Raw genomic sequence first — 22,877 nt, 5'->3', positions numbered from 1 at the left:
TAGTCAATATTGAAATTGCAGAAAATCATCTTTGATTCAAAATTAGACATTTATTGAGTATCGTTGCAAAAAAAATTACAAAGTATCTTAAAGCTGAGTTTAATACATTGGATTACTAAAAATTGCAAGATAAAACTTCATTCCTTGCAACGTAAGAAAGATCAGGAATTACAGTTGTCGTTGATATCAGTAAGGATGAAAACCATTACAAATTGACTACATATTCTGTAATGTTTGAAAGTGTAAAACCAAGGTTATGTTTTTCTTTGACAATATGACTGACACATGTTTTTCAAATAAGTTATTGTGCCTTTAACAAATTGTAAATTGACAATACTGAACAAGAAGTCATGCTGAAAGGGATTTTTGTACAGATAGAGCAGAAAGTGATAGTAAGTTAAGAGACATTGATAAGCAGGCAGAATAGTGGACTCTATTATCAATGTGTTTTCAGTGCAAACTGGCACCCAACGATGGTTTTAATTCATTGATATATTACAAATCTCATTCTCGAATCTCTCATATTGTGTTTGGCTTTCTTTCTTTTAAAGTAATATAAATAAATAACTGATAACAATTGATGTTTAGGGTTTTTTTAACTTTATGCATTTTTCTTTGAATCTTTGCATTACCATGATTATAGTTCTAACATTCTTAATGTGTTCTTAAACACCACCACTGAATACCATCACATCGTCTAAATATGATATCTATATGTTACCTCAGAAATCAGATATTGTTCTTTCAATGTAAATCTGTGGATGTACAGGTAAATCCAAAGGGAATTCTTATCCATTTGTACTAACTCCAACTTGTACATAAAACTTGATTTTTGACCAGCTTCATTCATAAATCATTGATGATAGTCAACACTGATTCAGGACTTTTGATAATTTTCTCACCTAGCATGTGTATCATATCTTAGACCCTAGGAATAGGTTGACTGTCGTATATAGTTTTCTTATTGAGCCATCTGTAGTCAACACAGAGACAAATACTGTCATCTTTCTCCATCAAACATACCATATTACTTGAAAAGGGAGAGTTGCTCTGCTGAAATCAGGAATAGGACAGTTGTTATCCATTTGTTTGATGTGTTTGAGCTTTTGATTTTGCAAATTGATTAGGGACTTTCTTCTTTGAATTTTCCTCAGAGTTCATTTTTTTTTGTAACTTTACTTTTTAGCTCACCTGGCCCAAAGGGCCAAGTGAGCTTTTCTCATCACTTGGCGTCTGTCGTCCGTCGTCGTTAACTTTTACAAAAATCTTCTGCTCTGAAACTACTGGGCCAAATTTAACCAAACTTGACCATAATCATCATTGGGGTATTTAGTTTAAAAAATGTGTCCGGTGACCCCGCCAACCAACCAAGATGGCCGCTTTGGCTTAAAATAGAACATAGGGATGAAATGCAGTTTTTGGCTTATAACTCAAAAACCAAAGCATTTAGAGCAAATCTGACAGTTATTATCTTGAATATTATTATAGATAGAGATAAACTGTAAACAGCAATAAAGTTCAGCAAAGTAAGATCTACAAATAAGTCAAAATGACCACAATGGTCAGTTGACCCCTTTAGGAGTTATTGCCTTTAATAGTCAATTTTTAACCATTTTTCGTAAATCTTAGTAATCTTTTCGAAAAATCTTCTCCTCTGAAACTACTGGGCCAAATTCAACCAAACTTGGCCACAATCATCATTGGGGTATCTAGTTTTAAAAATATGTGCGGTGACCCTGCCAACCAACCAAGATGGCCACCATGGCTAAAAATAGAACATAGGGGTAAAATGCAGTTTTTGGCTTATAGCTCAAAAACCAAAACATTTAGAGCAAATCTGACAGGAAGTAAAATTGTTAATCAGGTCAAGATCTATCTGCCCTGAAATTTTCAGATGAATCGGACAACCCGTTGTTAGGTTGCTGCCCCTGAATTGGTAATTTTAAGGAAATTTTGCTGTTTTTTGTTATTATCTTGAATATTATTATAGATAGAGATAAACTGTAAACAGCAATAATGTACAGCAAAGTAAGACCTAAAAATAAGTCAACATGACCAAAATGGTCAATTGACCCCCTAAGGAGTTATTGCCCTTCATAGTCAATTTTTAACAATTTTCATAAAATTTGTAGATTTTCGCTAACATTTTCCTCTGAAACTACAGGGCCAAGTTCATTATAGATAGAGATAATTGTAAGCAGCAAGAATGTTTAGTAAAGTAAGATATAAAAACACATCACCATCACCAAAACACAATTTTGTCATGAATCCATCTGTGTCCTTTGTTTAATATTCACATAGACCAAGGTGAGCGACACAGGCTCTTTAGAGCCTCTAGTTTAATCACAGTATAGAAAATCACTAGAAACACTGTTCAAGTAGGATTAGATAAATGTACATAGAATGAAAATTGTCCACTTAAACCATAAAGGGTTAATACATAATACTTCACATAAGATTTAATCTACATTAGATTGATTTTTTATTAAACGAAATAAAAAAAACATATGTTATTCGATTTTTAAGAATGTGAATTTAAGCATGCAGTGGCGGATCCAGGGGGGGGGGGGGGGTTCCGGGGGTGCGCACCCCCCCCTTTATTTTTGCCGATCAATGCATTTGTATCGGGACATATGTTTTGCACCCCCCCCTGCACCCCCCCCTTTGCCCTGGGTTAGCACCCCCCCTTTCGAAAATTCCTGCATCCGCCCCTGGCATGCATGCAATTTGGGTACTCCTCATTACAGAACCATGGATGGTTTGGAGGTCGGTTCAAACCCATTATACTATATGATTCAATAAGAAATTAAAATTAAAAATGGTAGAACTATAAGTTAAATAAGGATACAACTGCAAAATAAACACAGAATGGAAACTTTTATCTAGATCATAAATAAACATTGGTGAAAAAAACTTGTCAAAATAGGTGCAATTTGGGTACCCTCACGTAACATGCACATGGAGAGATGAAGATGTCCTCAATGAAGAGTTATTTAAACTTATCTCTTTTTGTCTGTATGTCGACCTCTAGATGTAATTTTGTTATACAGTAGACTCCGGCCAATCGGATACCCAAAATGTCAGCTAAAAATATCCGATTGTCCGATATATTCAATTAGCCGATGAACGTATATTCCTCCAAGTTTTTTTTTCAAAATTGACAGACACAACCCTAAGATACCAATAGCTATTATAGCTGCTTTATTAATGGAAATTTGTAACTAATCTCATTGTTTTTTCAGGTACAAGTTCGGATAATTCGGTTGATTGAGTAACAGATCAATCAGTTGATAATAATGTATTTTGTTTATCTGTCAGTCTATTGATTATTAATTATTAATTATGTGTTGATTATCTGAATAAAATATGTACCATTTAAATAATGTGACTTGTTGTTTTTGCGTGATTTGTTTCATTTGTGTGTTAAAACAGGTAAAAGCTCAAAATAGCTATGAATTCTCGGAAGTAGGCCACAGGTAAATTCTATTACAGCTTTTACATTAATGCTAGCAAGACAAATCTTTGTTTGGCTTGCTTGCTTTGTTTGTATCAATGTTTGCTCAAGCATGGCAGTTCAGATAGGCGGGGCTTCAGCTTGTATACATCATACTTATATTTTATTGGACGTTATGTCTGAGGTTAAGGACACTTAATTTTAAAACATCACATGACAAATATTCTCACATGTTTTCTCACCTGTAAAAATACAATAATTTGTCAATGAAAGAAAAATATAAACTTTTTTCTTGTATGAGGCTGAGAAATTAATTGACCTAATATTGTTTTTATAACATATCAATCTATTAGTTCAGCCAGTTATTTATATGTCTGTCCTTCGATTATGTAACTCAAGAAAATATTCCAAAAAATGGGAAACAATTGTATCGAAAAGAGAAAATCGAGTGCACCTTTTTTTTTATGTTAGGGTGTGTTTGAGATGAATATTTTGTCTTGAAAATGTACAAAACAAGAGTATTTGAAACATCATCTCGCTTCAGACTATATCATTTTATATAGCAAAGCTACAGGTTGACTTTATAACATAAAAAATCACAGTACTAAAAGATGAAATATAGGGGTCAAGTGAAATACCTATCCAATGGATCACAAAATCAGAGTAGGTGTGTTCGAATAGTTATTTTACTAAAAGTGCTTGACGACAGTCTTTAAGTTGGATCTTTGAAAAAAAATTGTCTTCCATTTTTACGATTGCGAAAATGAACTGGCATAATAGGAAGATAATTTCGACGAAGTAGAATCCTGTCTGTATTGTATATTTACAGGTAAGGAAACATGTGAGAATATGTGTCACGTGATGTTTTAAAATTTAGTGTCCTTAACCTCCAACAAAACGTCCAATAAAATTTAAGTATAATGTATACAAGCTGAAGCCCCGCCTATCTTAATTACCATGCTTGAGCAAACACTGATACAAACAAAGCAAGCAAGCCAAACAAAGATTTGTCTTGCTAGCATTAATGTAAAAGCTACGAATTCATGCCGACTATAAACTTCTACCTGTAATCGTACTCGGATGTAATTTTCTACAGTTTTTTATTTATGAAATCTATTTCCAATTTCAAGTAATACAACTATGTTTATGATTATAAAATTGTAAAATTAATTTTGCTTTTCTATCTTACCTGTCGTGGTTCAAAATAAAAGGCTGAATATTATGTAAATTAGGAAAATGGCGTACGTGTGTACAAGTTACATAATTCTATTTCACCTGGGACATGCTATTGACACACGATTCCTTGTTTTTACACGGGACTTCTATATATATTTTAATAAATTGTTGAGAAAGAGGTACATTTCATTCATATTTAATAAACATTGATGAACATCACGCACAGTTTATCATTTTGTCGTGTCATTGTTTGTGAAGTAAACCCCCCCCCAGAATATCAAATGGTCGTCCCCTAATGGAAATTTATTAAAAAAAAAAATAATTCTAAATTCTAAATACTTTATTATTTACGACCATTTGATATTCTGGGGGGGGGGGGGGGGGGGGCAGGAGGATTTTGAAAATAGATAACTCAGCCATGATAATCATAAAAATAAATGGTTTGTTCTGTGGTAGTTTGAAAATAAATTACCTGACTGGCAATGTATTGAAAATAAATAACTCAGCAGATCTAATCGAAAGTATGAGATGGCACCAGATTCTTCGTAAATTCATCTTTTCCCCAAAAAAAATCGCGAAACACTTTCCAATTTTTTTTAATAATAAAAGTATAAATATTATTTAAATATTCTTGATATGTCTGAAAATTGGTTTTATTTAACTTGAGGTATCTTGTCTCAGGAAACCTTAACTCACTTTTATTATAACATATTTTAAATGCTTCATGTAGGAAATTTCAAACTAAACACTTGTCTCCATATCAAATTGTGTTCACAGCGAGTGCCTTGCAAGAAGCAAATTCTGTTTTCCCTCAGACGTAGCCCTGATTTTTCGGGATCAATATTTCTTATTTATTTGTCTTTTGTTCATTGATTGCCCTTCTGTATTCTGTTAGTGTTTCATTCCTTTTGTAATCTAGTAATTTTGTTATGAACTTGATCATGAGTTTAAAAAAAAAACGGCAGCCACAGACTTTACTATGTGAATTCCAATTTTATACGCCCGTCAAAATTTTGTTATACGCCCGTCAAAATTTTGACGGGACGTATTATGGTATACAAATGTCCGGTGTCCGTCCGTCTGTCTGTCTGTCTGTCCGTCTATCCGTCTGTCCGGCGTAAACATGTCGCACCGTAACTTGAGGACGACTTATCCAAATTTCATGAAACTTAATATAGTTGTTTCTTATGATGGTCAAATGATCTGTATACTTTTTGGTGAAAATAAGATTTAAACTTTTTGAGTTACGGGACTTTATAACTAAAACAAGGGTGTGTTTTTTTTCACATGTCGCACTGTATCTCAAAAACGATTCTTGATTATGACTTAAAACTTTAAAAACTTCTTAGTTATATTAATCTCAATATCTGTATACTTTTTGGTGATGATTCAAAATTTCATTTTTGAGTTATTGAGTATTTTGTAAAGAAGGGGGAGGTTTTTTCACATGTCGTGCCATATCTCAAAAACTATTTATGATTATTGCTTAAAACTTTACACATGTCTTTGTTATATTAATCTAAAGATCTGTATACTTTTTGGTGATGATTCAAAATTTCATTTTTGAGTTATTAGCATTTTGTAAAAAAGGGGGAGGGTTTTTTTACATGTGCCGTATCTCAAAAACGATTTATGATTGTTGCTTAAAACTTTACACACTTCTTTGTTCTATTAATCTAAAGATCTGTATACTTTTTGGTGATTATTCAAAATTTTATTTTTGAGTTATTGAGTATTTTGTAAAACAGGGTGGGGGGTTTCACATGTCCCGCCGTGTCTCTAAAACAATATATGGTTATTGCTTAAAACTTTCTCAGAAACTATTTATGATTATTGCATAAGACTTCCACATAAGACGTCGGGCGTATCATGCGCTCATGGCGCAGCTGTTTATTACTTTATCATGCACATTGGTCTTTTGATGTTGTCCCTAGAAACTTAAGTCTTACACTGAATTTATACATTTTGCTTTGAGACCAAAATATTGTCAAAAAGTTATTAATACAAAACTTGCATTTTCAAATTATGAAAGGGTCTTCGGAACACTCAGAAAGCATGATTTTGCATCATTTGTTCTATAGCTTCTTGAGCCTTCAGTGGCTCCAAAACCCTTTAAAAAATTTGCCTCGCTCCGCTCGGCAAATATGTTTGCCAATACTTTTAAAAGAGGCCTTAATTACAACCAAACTTTAATACTATGAATTGCAATACATGTATATGCAGTTGGGAATATAAAAGATTCATTTCTGCATAGGATGATGATTAATTCTGATTAAAATGGTACATATTAATGTCTTGACTATACATGTCTTATTTATAATAAACAAATCATTTAAAAATTGTATGTTTTTGAATATCATAAATATAGTAATAAGTTGTGAAAATGAATAATCAGTCCCTTGCTTTAATGAAAATGAAAAATCTTGCTTCAATAGTGCAGAAAATGAATAATCTGTCCTCTTAGTTTACAAAAATAAATAACCGATCAAAAACAAATCCTCCTGCCCCAAACCCCCCCTCCCCAGAATATCAAATGGTCGTCCCCTTATGCCTGGAGGTAAAAATCAGTGAATCTTGATAATGAAGTCAGACAAGATTCTTTGAAAGCTAAGTTTTGTTAGATTGATTGTTTCCAATCGGTAAACATCGGGTGGACTCGTTGCTGGATTACTTCCTGTTGTGAAATAACTTTCGTTTCTAAAAATAGATGACGTTTATAAAAAGCTGAAAACGTCTGAAGAACGTTATAGTTGATGGGATTATAGTCACACTCACATCGTAAGATATTGGAACAGCAATGCATTTCTACAATGCTTAGATTTAGAAAACATTTATCTCTTTCACAGATAAACTACAAAGTCTAAACAAAATATGCTTTTGTCTATAAATTAAAAGAATAGGATAAATATGATGTTTTATAGTAAAATAGTGTTTTAATATTATACCTCAATTATCTTTTCTATACAGTATAAAATAAGTAAACAATATTTTCACTATTTTTCAAATTGCAAGTGGTGTATTTGACTGCTCAATAGTACCAAACTATATATTGGACCTCAGTGAAACTATTTGACCGCTAGGGTCATGTCATTATATTTCGCAGAATTTCAAATACCACTTAGGGATATTGAGAATATTGGGGAGAAATGACATTGTGTTTTACCTATAGTATCTAAGGGTTGACGTCAGTGACTGCAGCATGTAGTCTTAATGAAGCATTGATCAGAATATGTTTGAGGTAAACACAAAACTGAGTATTGTTGTGTTTTTATACGACCGTAATTTTGGGGTTTGTATAATGCTATGATGTCATTGTCTTCGTCATCGTCGTCCAAAGACCCATTTCATTCCAGACAATAACTTTAGTTTTAGTAAATTGGATCTCTATGCAATTTTACATGAAGGTTCAATACCTCAAAAAGTAGGTTGGGATTGATTTTGGGGGTAATGTTATAAACAGATAATAAAAAAAGGGGCAAAAAACTAGCATTTTTGTAGTTTCCAGCCAATTACTTGTGTGTCATTGTCATGGATCTCTTTGATATTGTCAAAACTTAGATGAAATTTACTTTTTTTTTTAATTGCTTGCTTCCAGTAAACAATTTGCCGATATATTTTCTGTAGGCAGTGAACTCAACGTGACCTTTCTCGTAAAATCTGGCTGTCGCAATATGCATGAATTTGTCATTGAAATAAACTATTATCATATTGTATAAATATATATATGTTATACATGCGCTCAATATCCAAGCTTCTTTGTTGATTGGTTTAATTACTATAAAGGTGACAATCAGTAAACTACGGCTTAAAAACACAACAATAAATAAGCTGCCAATATATTTTCACATCACAACAGACCGAGAGAAATGTTATTCAAATTTCACGATAATACGATATGGATGCATAAAAAATGATAAAATCATGCACAGAAGACTTAGTTTATTATATACATGCATTGGTTCAAGAATTGGATGAACATTATTTTTCACCAGTCACTCGTTTCATATGAAGCTGGATTTAGCTCTTCAGGAAGAAAATTTGCATTTAATCTATGATAATGATGGCATAAGACCTACATTCTAACTGTATCTATAAAAAATGAGAGAAGAAGGTATCAATTTGTAATTTTAGCAAACAGAGTTTTTATTTATTTTATTATTATCTATAAATTATAATGTTATTTTGAAATGATTACATATTGTTCATTTATTTGTATAAATTCTTATAATTACTGTCTTAAGATATTGTACATGTCTTAAAGGAAATTTGCCTTCTTTTCTTTATTTGAAAGTAAATGTCCCTATTAACAGTAATTATTTTTACAGAATCAATAAACAGATAAACATGATGGATTTTGGATCGTCTTATGTTTATGTTTATGATGAACCAGAGTATGAGGTGTTTTCTGCTGGTGAATTTGATGAAGGGATGGAACTGAGGTAACATATTTTAATAAAGTGTAATGTTATGAATTTAGTTTTTTTTAGGAATTGATTTTGTTTTGAATAATTATTATGATAAGTAAAATAATGTACATAGGTTTTAATTGAAACATTTGTCATTTGCTTTGGCTTTTGTCTGAATTATTTCCCCCTGAGCATGTGCTTACCAGTGTGAATATACACCAGAGGTGAATGTTTGACAAAATAATTGTTGTCTGAAAACCTAAACCTTAGAAGTACTGCATGTATCTGAATGTTAACTGCAAAAAATCAAAATAATCCAATTATTAGTAAAATATACTACTGAAAATATGTTTATGCATATTATGATTTTATCATTGGATAAAAATACATTCACAAAAAAATATACAATGGATTTGTTTTACCATAATGATCTTAGTTAAGCTATCAGATAACTAATTTATGTTCAGTTCTTTTTACTTTTATCTATTTATAGTGACTCGGGATCAAGTTCAGAAGAAGACTGTGGTAAGAATCTATATCACCTTAGAATTAAATGGCTTGTTTTGTTGCAACTGGTCACTTTATTTTTGTTTAGAGAGAAAGGCTCTGTGAAAGTACATGAGCATGATGATGACTGTGTAAGCAGTATACAAGAATGAAAAAGATATACAATGTAAAACATTAATTCAATTAACAAATCCATTACCATGATAAATTGATAATAATACTAAATATTAATGCTATCATAGAATATGTTTCAGGTTTACCTGATTGTCATAAAATGTGTTTCAAAGTACATTGTATACATATATTTGTGAATGTCATATCATTTTTGCAGCACACTTTGAAAAAATCCTTCATTTTTATTTTAGCTTCATTGACACATAATGCCATTATATATTTTCACCAAGTTTGATATTTCATCACTAATATTTCTTTAGATTTCTATGATCTCTTGTAAATAGAATGGCACAAATCAAGGTATGAAGTAATATTTAAAAACTCAACAATCCTTGATCTGTGCATGTATCAAAAAAATTGTGAAAATTGCTTTTTATGTTCATTTTAATAACCAAACTACATTGTATTGAACTGTACCCATACTTCAATTGTATTGTGTGTTCTATTGATATTATGTAGTATGTGGAAGAATGGTTAAGTAATGATAGGGCATCTTAGTTGTTTGATAGATGGCTGAATTACTTCCCCTGTCAAGAGATTGTAAATTTCAATTTAAGTAAAACACAGGTAAGTTGCATCACTTTATTTATTTCTGCATGCACTATTTTCTGAATTTGATTACAACATTATGATTTACAAAGAACCAAAGGTGTAGAGTCAGAAGACCTAAATGATAATTAATTGTTGATTGCCTAATGCCCAGTGGCAAATATTTCATGCCTGTATCTTTATTTGACAATTTGTTAAAAACTATATATATATATCTTGCTCCACCTTTAGGGCAATGTAAACACATTGAAACCAAGCACTTTTCAATTTACTTTTGTTTTGGACTGTGTTGATAGCTACAAAAATGTATTTATATTTTAGTTTTTATACGACCGCAAAAATTTTAATTTTTTGGTCGTATATTGCTATCACGTTGGCGTCGTCGTCTGTGTCGTCGTCGTCCGAATACTTTTAGTTTTCGCACTCTAACTTTAGTAAAAGTGAATAGAAATCAATGAAATTTTAACACAAGGTTTATGACCACAAAAGCAAGGTTGGGATTGATTTTGGGAGTTTTGGTCCCAACATTTTAGGAATTAGGGGCCAAAAAGGGCCCAAATAAGCATTTTCTTGGTTTTCGCACTATAACTTTAGTTTAAGTGAATAGAAATCTATGAAATTTTGACACAAGGTTTATGACCACAAAAGGAAGGTTGGGATTGATTTTGGGAGTTTTGGTTCTAACAGTTTAGGAATTAAGGGCCAAAAAAGGGCCCAAATAAGCATTATTCTTGGTTTTCGCACAATAACTTTAGTATAAGTAAATAGAAATCAATGAAATTTAAACACAAAGTTTAGACCACAAAAGGAAGGTTGGGATTGATTTTTGGAGTTGAGGTCACAACAGTTTATGAATTAGGGGCCAAAAAGGGGCCCAAATAAGCATTATTTTTGGTTTTTGCACCATAACTTTAGTATAAGTAAATAGAAATTTATGAAATTTAAACACAAGGTTTATGACCATAAAAGGAAGGTTGGGTTTGATTTTGGGAGTTTTGGTCCTAACAGTTTAGGAATAAGGGGCCCAAAGGGTCCAAAATTGAACTTTGTGTGATTTCATCAAAATTTGAATAATTGGGGTTCTTTGATATGCCGAATCTAACTATGTATGTAGATTCCTAATTTTTGGTCCCGTTTTCAAATTGGTCTACATTAAGGTCCAAAGGGTCCAAAATTAAACTTAGTTTGATTTTAACAAAAATTGAATCCTTGGAGTTCTTTGATATGCTGAATTTAAAAATGTACTTAGATTTTTAATTATTGGCCTAGTTTTCAAGTTGGTCCAAATGGGGGTCCAAAATTAAACTTTGTTTGATTTCATCAAAAATTGAATAAATGGGTTCTTTGATATGCCAAATCTAACTGTGTATGTAGATTCTTAATTTTTGGTCCAGTTTTCAAATTGGTCTATATTAAGGTCCAAAGGGTCCAAAATTAAACTAAGTTTGATTTTAACAAAAATTAAATTCTTGGGCTTATTTGATATGCTTTATCTAAATATGTACTTTGATTTTTGATTATGGGCCCAGTTTTCTAGTTGGTCCAAATCAGGATTCCATATCAAGTATTGTGCAATAGCAAGAAATTTTCAATTGCACAGTATTGCACAATAGCAAGAAATATCTAATTGCACAATATTGTGCAATAGCAATTAATTTTCAATTGGAGTTATCTTTCTTTGTATAGAATAGTAGTTGATAATATATGTTGGAAATTTGCCAGACATGACTATGATGTCATTTTCTATTTTTATTTGCCAATAACTTTATGTAAATAACTTCATTGGAAATTTGCCAATATAAAATGTTGCTGATGAAGCTTTCTTTCCTTATCTTATCTAAAATGTTTTTAGATAATGTATGTTGGACATTTGCCAGACATGACTATGATGTCATTTTCTATTTTTATTTGCCAATAACTTTATGTAAATAACTTCATTGGAAATTTGCCAATATAAAATGTTGCTGATGAAGTTTTTTTTATTGTTTTATACAATAAACAATGTATATTCACTTTTACTACCAATCAATCTTTACCATTCAGTGATAACAAGCACTTTATTTTACATTTTAATATTTTATGATGTATTTAAAAGAGTAGTTATTGTTGCAAACTCCATTAGAAATTTGAATTGATATCAGTTTTGGAAAAAGGGAAAAGGGGATGTGAAAAAAAGGGGGGGGGTTTAAATTTTTCTCATTTCAGATTTCATAAATAAAAAGAAAATTTCTTCAAACGTTTTTTTGAGAGGATTAATATTCAACAGCATAGTGAATTGCTCAAAGGCAAAAAAAAACTTTTAAGTTCATTAGACCACATTCATTCTGTGTCAGAAACCTATGCTGTGTCAACTATTTAATTTTAGATTTAAAAAGTTTGAAGAAGAAATCTTTAATTGATTTGTAAAATCTTGACATTTGTTTTGTGTAAAAAAAACCCATGTAATGTCAAAAATTTGATCACAATCCAAATTCAGAACTGTATCACGCTTGAATGTTTTGTCCATACCTGCCCCAACTGTTCAGGGTTCGACCTCTGCGGTCGTATAAAGCTGCGCCCTGCGGAGCACCTGGTTTAGTCATGTTTCTTCTTGTCTTGAATTTGTTAGAAAATTGTCAAAATCAAGAAGTAGCTGAAATATAGCTTGGTGAAATCAAAATATATTGCTTGTTTATCTAAGTTCTAAACTGATCCCTATAGAATATTGTCATCATTGCAGTATCCCAAAACTTGTTGATTGTTTACTATTAGATATTCTTTACATACATGGGTATCATATTTTACAATGCTTTTTTAAACTCAAGGAGAAAGTGGATGATTTTAAAAGCTTACTTTTTATACGACCGCAAAAATTTTAATTTTTTGGTCGTATATTGCTATCACGTTGGCGTCGTCGTCTGCGTCGTCGTCGTCCGAATACTTTTAGTTTTCGCACTCTAACTTTAGTAAAAGTGAATAGAAATCAATGAAATTTTAACACAAGGTTTATGACCACAAAAGCAAGGTTGGGATTGATTTTGGGAGTTTTGGTCCCAACATTTTAGGAATTAGGGGCCAAAAAGGGCCCAAATAAGCATTTTCTTGGTTTTTGCACCATAACTTTAGTATAAGTAAATAGAAATCTATGAAATTTAAACACAAGGTTTATGACCATAAAAGGAAGGTTGGGTTTGATTTTGGGAGTTTTGGTCCTAACAGCTTAGGAATAAGGGGCCCAAAGGGTCCAAAATTGAACTTTGTGTGATTTCATCAAAAATTGAATAATTGGGGTTCTTTGATATGCCGAATCTAACTATGTATGTAGATTCTTAATTTTTGGTTCTGTTTTCAAATTGGTCTACATTAAGGTCCAAAGGGTCCAAAATTAAACTTAGTTTGATTTTAACAAAAATTGAATCCTTGGGGTTCTTTGATATGCTGAATTTAAAAATGTACTTAGATTTTTAATTATTGGCCTAGTTTTCAAGTTGGTCCAAATGGGGGTCCAAAATTAAACTTTGTTTGATTTCATCAAAAATTGAATAAATGGGTTCTTTGATATGCCAAATCTAACTGTGTATGTAGATTCTTAATTTTTGGTCCAGTTTTCAAATTGGTCTACATTAAGGTCCAAAGCGTCCAAAATTAAACTAAGTTTGATTTTAACAAAAATTAAATTCTTGGGCTTATTTGATATGCTTTATCTAAATATGTACTTTGATTTTTGATTATGGGCCCAGTTTTCAAGTTGGTCCAAATCAGGATTCCATATCAAGTATTGTGCAATAGCAAGAAATTTTCAATTGCACAGTATTGCACAATAGCAAGAAATATCTAATTGCACAATATTGTGCAATAGCAATTAATTTTCAATTGGAGTTATCTTTCTTTGTATAGAATAGTAGTTGATAATATATGTTGGAAATTTGCCAGACATGACTATGATGTCATTTTCTATTTTTATTTGCCAATAACTTTATGTAAATAACTTCATTGGAAATTTGCCAATATAAAATGTTGCTGATGGAAGTTTTTTTTATTGTTTTATACAATAAACAATGTATATTCACTTTTACTACCAACCAATCTTTACCATTCAGTGATAACAAGCACTTTATTTTACATTTTAATATTTTATGATGTATTTAAAAGAGTAGTTATTGTTGCAAACTTCATTAGAAATTTGAATTGATATCAGTTTTGGAAAAAGGGAAACAGGGATGTGAAAAAAAGGGGGGGGTTAAATTTTTCTCACTTCAGATTTCATAAATAAAAAGAAAATTTCTTCAAACATTTTTTTGAGAGGATTAATATTCAACAGCATAGTGAATTGCTCAAAAGGCAAAAAAAAAAAAGTTCATTAGACCACATTCATTCTGTGTCAGAAACCTATGCTGTGTCAACTATTTAATTTTAGATTTAAAAAGTTTGAAGAAGAAATCTTTAATTGATTTGTAAAATCTTGACATTTGTTTTGTGTAAAAAAAAACCATGTAATGTCAAAAATTTGATCACAATCCAAATTCAGAGCTGTATCACGCTTGAATGTTTTGTCCATACTTGCCCCAACTGTTCAGGGTTCGACCTCTGCGGTCGTATAAAGCTGCGCCCTGCGGAGCACCTGGTTTCATCATGTTTCTTCATTGAGTTGTTGCTGTACTTTCTCATTTTGATTTCATTGATGATTTTTTTGTACATTAGAATTCATGTTGTTTTGCAATATGGTACCCTTGTTATATGATTTCTCATGACTGTGTCAGATACAATCTTTAGAACTATGTAGTTACTGTAAATGTACACTTGTTAAATGCTCAATGTTGGTTTATTGTGGTTCTATCATTATTCACTGACCTTTCTATTCATTTTAAGGTGCATTATAAGTCATATTACCTTATCCTTATTATTTTGTAGATTCACATGTTAGAAGAAAGAAACACACTTGGAGAAATGTTTCATCAAAGGATATATGTAAGTGTAAATTAGAATATAATTTGATATACCAAAAAGTATTATTTTTCAAACAAAATTTTCTACAATATAGTACCTTGTATGCTTGTATATAACTTTAAGGGCATAGGATACAGTTACAGGGAAGGTAATGACGTTACTAATGTAAATTGTTATTTTCGCGACGTCAAACTATGACTTATCAGGAAAAGATTCAGTTTTCCACTGATTTTTATCCCTCAAACTTATCTATCTTGAAAACGAGTTCATGTACCCCTCTGTTTTAAAATGCCATTTGGTTTGATAAAGTTCGAAGATTATGTGTGCCAATTTTCATGAAAACGTAAATAGTGCATTTTTTTGGTAAATTTGATAAATATACAGCAAACAAAGACATTTTTTTCATACATTTGTGAACATTTGATAAATATGAGTTATTTGAGAAGTAAATTCCACAAATTTAAAAGACATTTATATAAAACAGAATTTATAAATAATTAAATCCACAAATCCAAATTTTGAGCAAATATATAAAATTTGGACCTCATTTTACTCAAAAAGTAGCACATGAAGGTATATTTTTTTTTACATAATTGATTTAATCAGGCAATAAATAGCCTATATGCAAATTGTCAGCAAAGTTTGAATAGGGGATCAAAACTGTATCGTATGCCCTTTTAAAATAAATAAACAGATATCATACCCAAAATATACCACAATCAATGATTTGTGAAACACTTACAGAATGATTATATCTATATTAAGAAAAAAAGACAGATTTAAAGATAAAAAGTAAGTAAAGAAAGGAAAGTGAACTATAAGAAGGTAAAATGTTGTTGTGATTGTCCTATTATTTGATATGAAGAAGCATTCAAAAGTAATTTTCTTAAAATATTTTCAGACAATGCACCAGATCCAACTGTATCAGGAAAAAAAGAGAAAAGAGCTGATACCAATGTGGTCTGTATTAATTTCTCTAAGCTGGTATCTCCTAGTCACATGTTTACAGGAGATCCTGTATACTGCAAGGATTGTAAAGCCATTCTGTCACATATCAGTAAAGTGTCAAAGGCAGAACAGCAACAGGTAAGCTAAAATTCATTTTTACAGAGGATGACCTTGAGGTCACTCCGATGTATTGTTATAGCTTAAATTTCCGTCATGCATAAATTAGTCAAATTAGTTTTGGGTTTTCAACACCAGTGAAAAAAGTACATTTTTATACCTGCGATTTCTGTTCTCCGGTTGTACGATGTTTCAACAAAATATGGAATCTATCATTTCAGTTGTTGATAATTAGTGGTGAAAATTTGACTGAATTATATCTTAATAAATACGGTTTTATATGTTTAATTGGTGTTTAAGAAAGAGGTCAGGTGCTCTTGTTCATTCATAAAATTATCGTTCATTCATAAATTTATCGTAAAATAAAAATCACTACACAGGTTATACGTGTATATGACTACCTGTAATCTAAAAATAGCGGTCTCACTAATAACGACAAGAAGAATTTTAGCGACAAGAAGTGTTAAGAACGGACAAGAAGAATAAATTCAGCGACAAGAAGACTATTTAGCGACATGAAAAATTCTCGAATCGCATGAGGATGACACATATCAAATGAACAATTATTTGTGGGACTTAGTTTTAAGAAATGATGTCAAAGTAACACTATGAAAATATTTTTAGTAAGCTGAAATAAATATTTATTTTTTACATGTTTATGTCTTGTAAGATATTTTGTTTCTGTCCCATTTTTCAACATTAGCGTCTCGAAAGGTGAATTGTTTTAACTGAATGGTTAATTTAAATTAATTATGAAAATTGTTAAAATTAAATCAATAAAAGTAATTATTGCCCAGTTACAAACACTACCAGGGGATAATCTATAATTATCCCCAACTTTAGCCTGGTAAACTTGTCTCCTTGTGAAATATAAGTCTTTTATTGATATAAAGTCAAAACCTTCTTCCTTTTCACTAGACAACCATGTCCTGTCAGGTTTAATTCTTATATATGTAGATGAAAAATAAAAGTCCCCAAAACATTAACATGGCAGCAATTGCTTTTACAGCCTTTAAGGCTTTGATTTTTTTTTACAGAAGAGTGTCCACCATGCACTTGCACTGCACTATAATAATAGTAGAATAGAATGATCATATACAAATAGATGAAAATTATATATACATGCAATCGTAATATTAATAATATATATAACAACAAACCAGTGTATTCTCTACGACTATTATTATATAAAAGTATAATAGTTCAAGGAATACTGATTTCTTGCACTACAATATAATAGTTATTAGGGTGAGGTTGAATTTCCTGTCATTTATTCATCATTCAAGCACGAACTTGTATCAGAAAAAAAAATCTCTGTAAATTAACTCCACTTTCAGGTATAGAGATGTGATCTGTTTCTGTGACATGTGCTTTTGACCATCCACAAGAACCTGCGGTCATCCGATGTTCAGTACTTCAGTACTTTGATTTATATATTGGTATCACGTTGGCGTCGTTGTCCGAAGACATTTGGTTTTCGCACTATAACTTTAGTATAAGTAAATAGAAATCAATGAAATTTTAACACAAGGTTTATGACCGTAAAAGGAAGGTTGGGATTGATTTTGGGAGTTTTGGTCTAAACAGTTTAGGAATAAGGGCCAAAAAGGGCCCAAATAAGCATTTTTTTGGTTTTCGCACTATAACTTTAGTTAAGAAAATAGAAATCTATGAAATTTTGACACAAGGTTTATGACCACTAAAGGAAGGTTGGGATTGATTTTGGAAGTTTTGGTCCCAACAGTTTAGGAATTAGGGGCCAAAAAGGGCCCAAAAAAGCATTATTCTTGGTTTTCGCACAATAACTTTAGTATAAGTAAATAGAAATCAATGAAATTTAAACACAAGGTTTAAGACCACACAAGGAAGGTTGGGATTGATTTTGGGAGTTGAGGTTCCAACAGTTTAGGAATTAGGGGCCAAAAAGGGGCCCAAATAAGCATTTTTCTTGGTTTTCGCACAATAACTTTAGTATAAGTAAACAGAAATCTATGAAATTTAAACACAAGGTTTATGACCATAAAAGGAAGGTTGGGATTGATTTTGGGAGTTTTGGTCCCAACAGTTTAGAAATAAGGGGTCCAAAGGGTCCAAAATTAAACTTTGTTTGAATTCATAAAAAATTGAATAATTGGGGTTCTTTGATATGCCGAATCTAACTGTGTATGTAGATTCTTAATTTTTGGTCCGGTTTTCAAATTGGTCTACATTTAGTTCCAAAGGGTCCAAAATTAAAGTTAGTTTGATTTAAACAAAAAAGTCAATCTTATTTGATTATGGCCCAGTTTTCAAGTTGGTCCAAAATTAAACTTTGTTTGATTTTAACAAAAAATGAATAAATGGGGTTCTTTGATATGCTGAATCTAACCATGTATTTAGATTTTGGATATTGGACCATAATAGGTAAATGTCCACATTAATTTTTTTAAGTTTTTAGACCACATTCATTCTGTGTCAGAAATCTATTGTGTGTCAACTATTTAATCACAATTCAAATTTAGAGCTGTATCAAGCTTGAATGTTGTGTCTATACTTGCCCCAACTGTTCAGGGTTCGACCTCAGTGTTCCTATCAAGCTGGGCCCTGCAGAGAATCTGGTTGTAACTCACCCACACAAAAAGACATGAGATAGCAGACTAGTACCAGCAACAGTTATTTTTTTTAAAAACATAATAAATCTATGAATAATTTTTTTTGCATATAACTCATCTTAAATTCTTGTATGAATGTGTTGTCTGTCAGAAACAAAAATGTATTCTTTGGAAAATAAAGCTTGTACATAAAGATAGAATTTATGAATTTTAGTTATGGACCTGTCAATTCTGTGGAGCATTAAATGAAATCAATGTCATGGACGAGGAAATACCCAAGGAGGAAGATGTAACCTTTATGTTAGAACCTGCTTTATCCACAACCTCAGCTGGACCATCAGGAACAGACAAGTCTCTTGTTATCTTCTGTATTGACATATCTGGCAGTATGTGTGTTACTACTGAGGTGAGTGTACAGGATACCAGGAGAAATGAGTCTCTTGTCATCCTCTATATTGACATTTCTGGGAGTATGTGTGTTACTACTGAGGTGAGTGTACAGGATACCAGGAGAAATGAGTCTCTTGTCATCCTCTATATTGACATATCTCCTAGTATGTATGTTTTTTCTGAGGTGTAGTTTGTACAATCTTTAGTGTATTGTATATAAATTCAGGATTGCTCAATATGACGATTTATTGATGAAAAGAGAAAAATTGAGACTAGATAAGCTAATTTTCCAAGTTTTTTACTTTTTTATTTTTTTATACGACCGCAAAATTTGAAAAATTTTTCGTCGTATATTGCTATCACGTTGTCGTCGGCGTCGTCGTCGTCGTCGTCGTCCGAATACTTTTAGTTTTCGCACTCTAACTTTAGTAAAAATGAATGGAAATCTATGAAATTTTAACACAAGGTTTATGACCACAAAGGGAAGGTTGGTATTGATTTTGGGAGTTTTGGTCCCAACATTTTAGGAATTAGGGGCCAAAAAGGGCCCAAATAAGCATTTTCTTGGTTTTCGCACTATAACTTTAGTTTAAGTTAATAGAAATCTATGAAATTTTGACACAAGGTTTATGACCACAAAAGAACGGTTGGGATTGATTTTGGGAGTTTTGGTTTCAACAGTTTAGGAATTAGGGGCCAAAAAAGGGCCCAAATAAGCATTATTCTTGGTTTTCGCACAATAACTTTAGTTTAAGTAAAAAAAAATCAATGAAATTTAAACACAATGTTAATGACTACAAAAGGAAGGTTGGTATTGATTTTGGGAGTTTAGGTCCCAACAGTTTAGGAATTAGGGGCCAAAAAGGGACCCAAATAAGCATTTTTCTTGGTTTTCGCACCATAACGTTAGTATAAGTAAATAGAAATCTATGAAATTTAAACACAAGGTTTATGACCATAAAAGGAAGGTTGGTATTGATTTTGGGAGTTTTGGTCCCAACAGAATAAGGGGCCCAAAGGGTCCAAAATTAAACTTTGTTTGATTTCATCAAAATTGAATAATTGGAGTTCTTTGATATGCCGAATCTAACTGTCTATGACTGTGTATGTAGATTCTTAACTTTTGGTCCCGTTTTCAAATTGGTCTACATTAAGGTCCAAAGGGTCCAAAATTAAACTTAGTTTGATTTTGACAAAAAATGAATCAGTTAGGTTCTTTGATATGCTGAATCTAAAAATGTACTTAGATTCTTGATTATTGGCCCAGTTTTCAAGTTGGTCCAAATCGGGGTCCAAAATTAAACTTTGTTTGATTTCATCAAAAATTGAATAAATGGGGTTCTTTGATATACCAAATCTAACTGTGTATGTAGATTCTTCATTTTTGGTCCTGTTTTCAAATTGGTCTACACTAAAGTCCAAAGGGTCCAAAATTAAACTTAGTCTGATTTTAACAAAAATTGAAATCTTGGGGTTCTTTGATATGCTGAATCCAAAAATGTACTTAGATTTTTTATTATGGGCCCAGTTTTCAAGTTGGTCCAAATCAGGATCTAAAATTATTATATTAAGTATTGTGCAATAGCAAGTCTTTTCAATTGCACAGTATTGCGCAATGGCAAGAAATATCTAATTGCACAATATTGTGAAATAGCAAAGTTTTTTTTGATTAGAGTTATCTTTCTTTGTCCAGAATAGTAAGCAAGAAATATCTAATTGCAAAATATTGTGCAATAGCAAGATTTTTTTTTAATTGGAGTTATCTTTCTTTGTCCAGAATCAACTTAAATCTTTGTTATATACAATATACAATGTATATTCACTTTTTACTACCAACTGATAAATTAAAATAATCTTTACCATTCAGTGATAACAAGCAGTTTTTTTACATCTTAATATTTTATGATGTATTTAAATGAGTAGTTATTGTTGCAAACTCCATTAGAAATTTTAATTGAGATTAGTTTTGGAATAAGGGAAAGGGGGATGTGATTAAAAAAATTGGGTTCAATTTTTCTCATTTGAAATTTCATAAATAAAAAAGAAAATTTCTTCAAACATTTTTTTGAGAGGATTAATATTCAACAGCATAGTGAATTGCTCTAAGAGAAAACAAAAATTTTAAGTTCATTAGAACACATTCATTCTGTGTCAGAAACCTATGCTGTGTCAACTATTTAATCACAATCCAAATTTAGAGCTGAATCCAGCTTGAATGTTGTGTCCATACTTGCCCCAACCGTTCAGGGTTCAACCTCTGCGGTCGTATAAAGCTATGCCCTGCGGAGCATCTGGTTTTAACTTGCTCCTAAAACAAGTTCATTGCAGCTGTTACTTGCCTGAGAATGATTTTCAATTGTCCTGGGCAATCAGTTTAGTGTTCATGTGGAACCCTGTCACTGTCTTTCTGTCTGTCAATCCAAGACGCTTTCTTCTAAATTATTCTGAAATGCTTGTACATGTATATATTGATTAGATATTTGAATATATAGTCATATCCTAAAGAATCACATAAAAAGAGAAATGTAGGATAAAAACAAACCTACTTTACTTTGATTATATTAGAAAAAGTAATGTTTTAATGGTTTATAAAATTCTTGCATCAGCTATGCCCATGTTTACAAAAAACTATCTGTGAGTTACTACTGGGGTTGAATTCATAAAACTTTGCTCAGTGCTGGGAGCACAAAAATCATGCTTGAAACATGAAATCCAACATTTTGATTGGTTGATTTTGGAGTATGAGTATGTAAAACTTGGCTCAGTGCTCAGAGCTAAAAAATCATGCTTGGAACATGAAATCCAACATTTTGATTGGTTGATTTCGGAGTATGAGTACATAAAACTTGGCTCAGTGCTCAGAGCTCAAAAATCATGCTCTTAACATGAAATCCAACATTTTGATTGGTTGATTTTGGAGTACGAGTAGAAAAAACTGACTCTAAAGTTTTATGACTTCAAGGCGAGGTCCAAAATTTTACTATCCTAAATAATTTGATACTGTTATATAGATATAGTCATTATTGCAAATGTTTATTTTTTCTGATGGATACATCAGCTTTCTTGACAACTAGATATGACAGAACAAAAGAATCTTCATACACTATAAATTTGTATGTTTCCGTGGGTATCATATAAGGGGAAAAACGTTTTTAGTGGATATTTGATTTAAAGGTTAAGTAAAGGTCTGCATACAAGCCTTTTAAAATGTGCACTTCCTTGAATATTAAAATTTGTGGTTATGCATGAAAATTGGTATCTGCACAAGAATAATAATGAATCAACAGTAGGCATAGTATCAATAATTTAATGAACTTGTGTTGTATGAAGCTGGAGATACATTCCTGACAGCATTTATCAAAATATAACAGAGATATATTACCCATCATCATTTAGAAATCAGAGCAACCATTTCATATTTTATATCTTATATTCAGGTTCCTGGCAGACTTGACTGGATAAAAAAAAGCTGGCGAAATACTGGTAGATATGATGTATGCCGAGATGTTACTCAGGTCTCCCGTTTACAAGCAGCACAGGCAGCTGTAGACCACCAGTTAGAAGAAATGATAAAGGAACATCCAAACAGGAGAGTTGCATTGATAGCCTTTAGTAGTGAGGTAATTGGATCTGAATTGA

The 22,877-nt window shown here is 31.6% G+C and overlaps 1 protein-coding gene across 6 annotated transcripts in view; it reads left to right on the top strand.

Annotated features, from left to right (window-relative positions):
• The first annotated feature begins 7,319 nt into the window (after positions 1 to 7,319).
• Positions 7,320 to 22,877, top strand: part of LOC143048138 (circularly permutated Ras protein 1-like) — a 42,945-nt gene continuing 27,387 nt past the window's right edge. For 4 of the 6 annotated variants that reach the window (XM_076221636.1, XM_076221635.1, XM_076221633.1 and 1 more), the window contains exons 1-7: positions 7,320 to 7,408; positions 8,956 to 9,069; positions 9,530 to 9,561; positions 15,157 to 15,213; positions 16,094 to 16,278; positions 19,063 to 19,338; positions 22,676 to 22,858. In XM_076221636.1, the coding sequence (XP_076077751.1) occupies positions 8,975 to 9,069; positions 9,530 to 9,561; positions 15,157 to 15,213; positions 16,094 to 16,278; positions 19,063 to 19,338; positions 22,676 to 22,858 (828 nt within the window). In that variant the 5' untranslated portion in view covers positions 7,320 to 7,408; positions 8,956 to 8,974. Of the gene's footprint in view, positions 7,409 to 8,955; positions 9,070 to 9,529; positions 9,562 to 10,196; positions 10,285 to 15,156; positions 15,214 to 16,093; positions 16,279 to 19,062; positions 19,339 to 22,675; positions 22,859 to 22,877 lie in introns of those variants that run through there. The other 2 variants (XM_076221632.1, XM_076221634.1) reach the window with 2 other exon arrangements.

The sequence above is a fragment of the Mytilus galloprovincialis genome, chromosome 10 (assembly GCF_965363235.1).
Source record: "Mytilus galloprovincialis chromosome 10, xbMytGall1.hap1.1, whole genome shotgun sequence".
NCBI lineage: Eukaryota > Metazoa > Mollusca > Bivalvia > Mytilida > Mytilidae > Mytilus > Mytilus galloprovincialis.
Note: the sequence above shows the minus strand (reverse complement) of the source record. Positions and strands in the feature narration are given on the sequence as shown.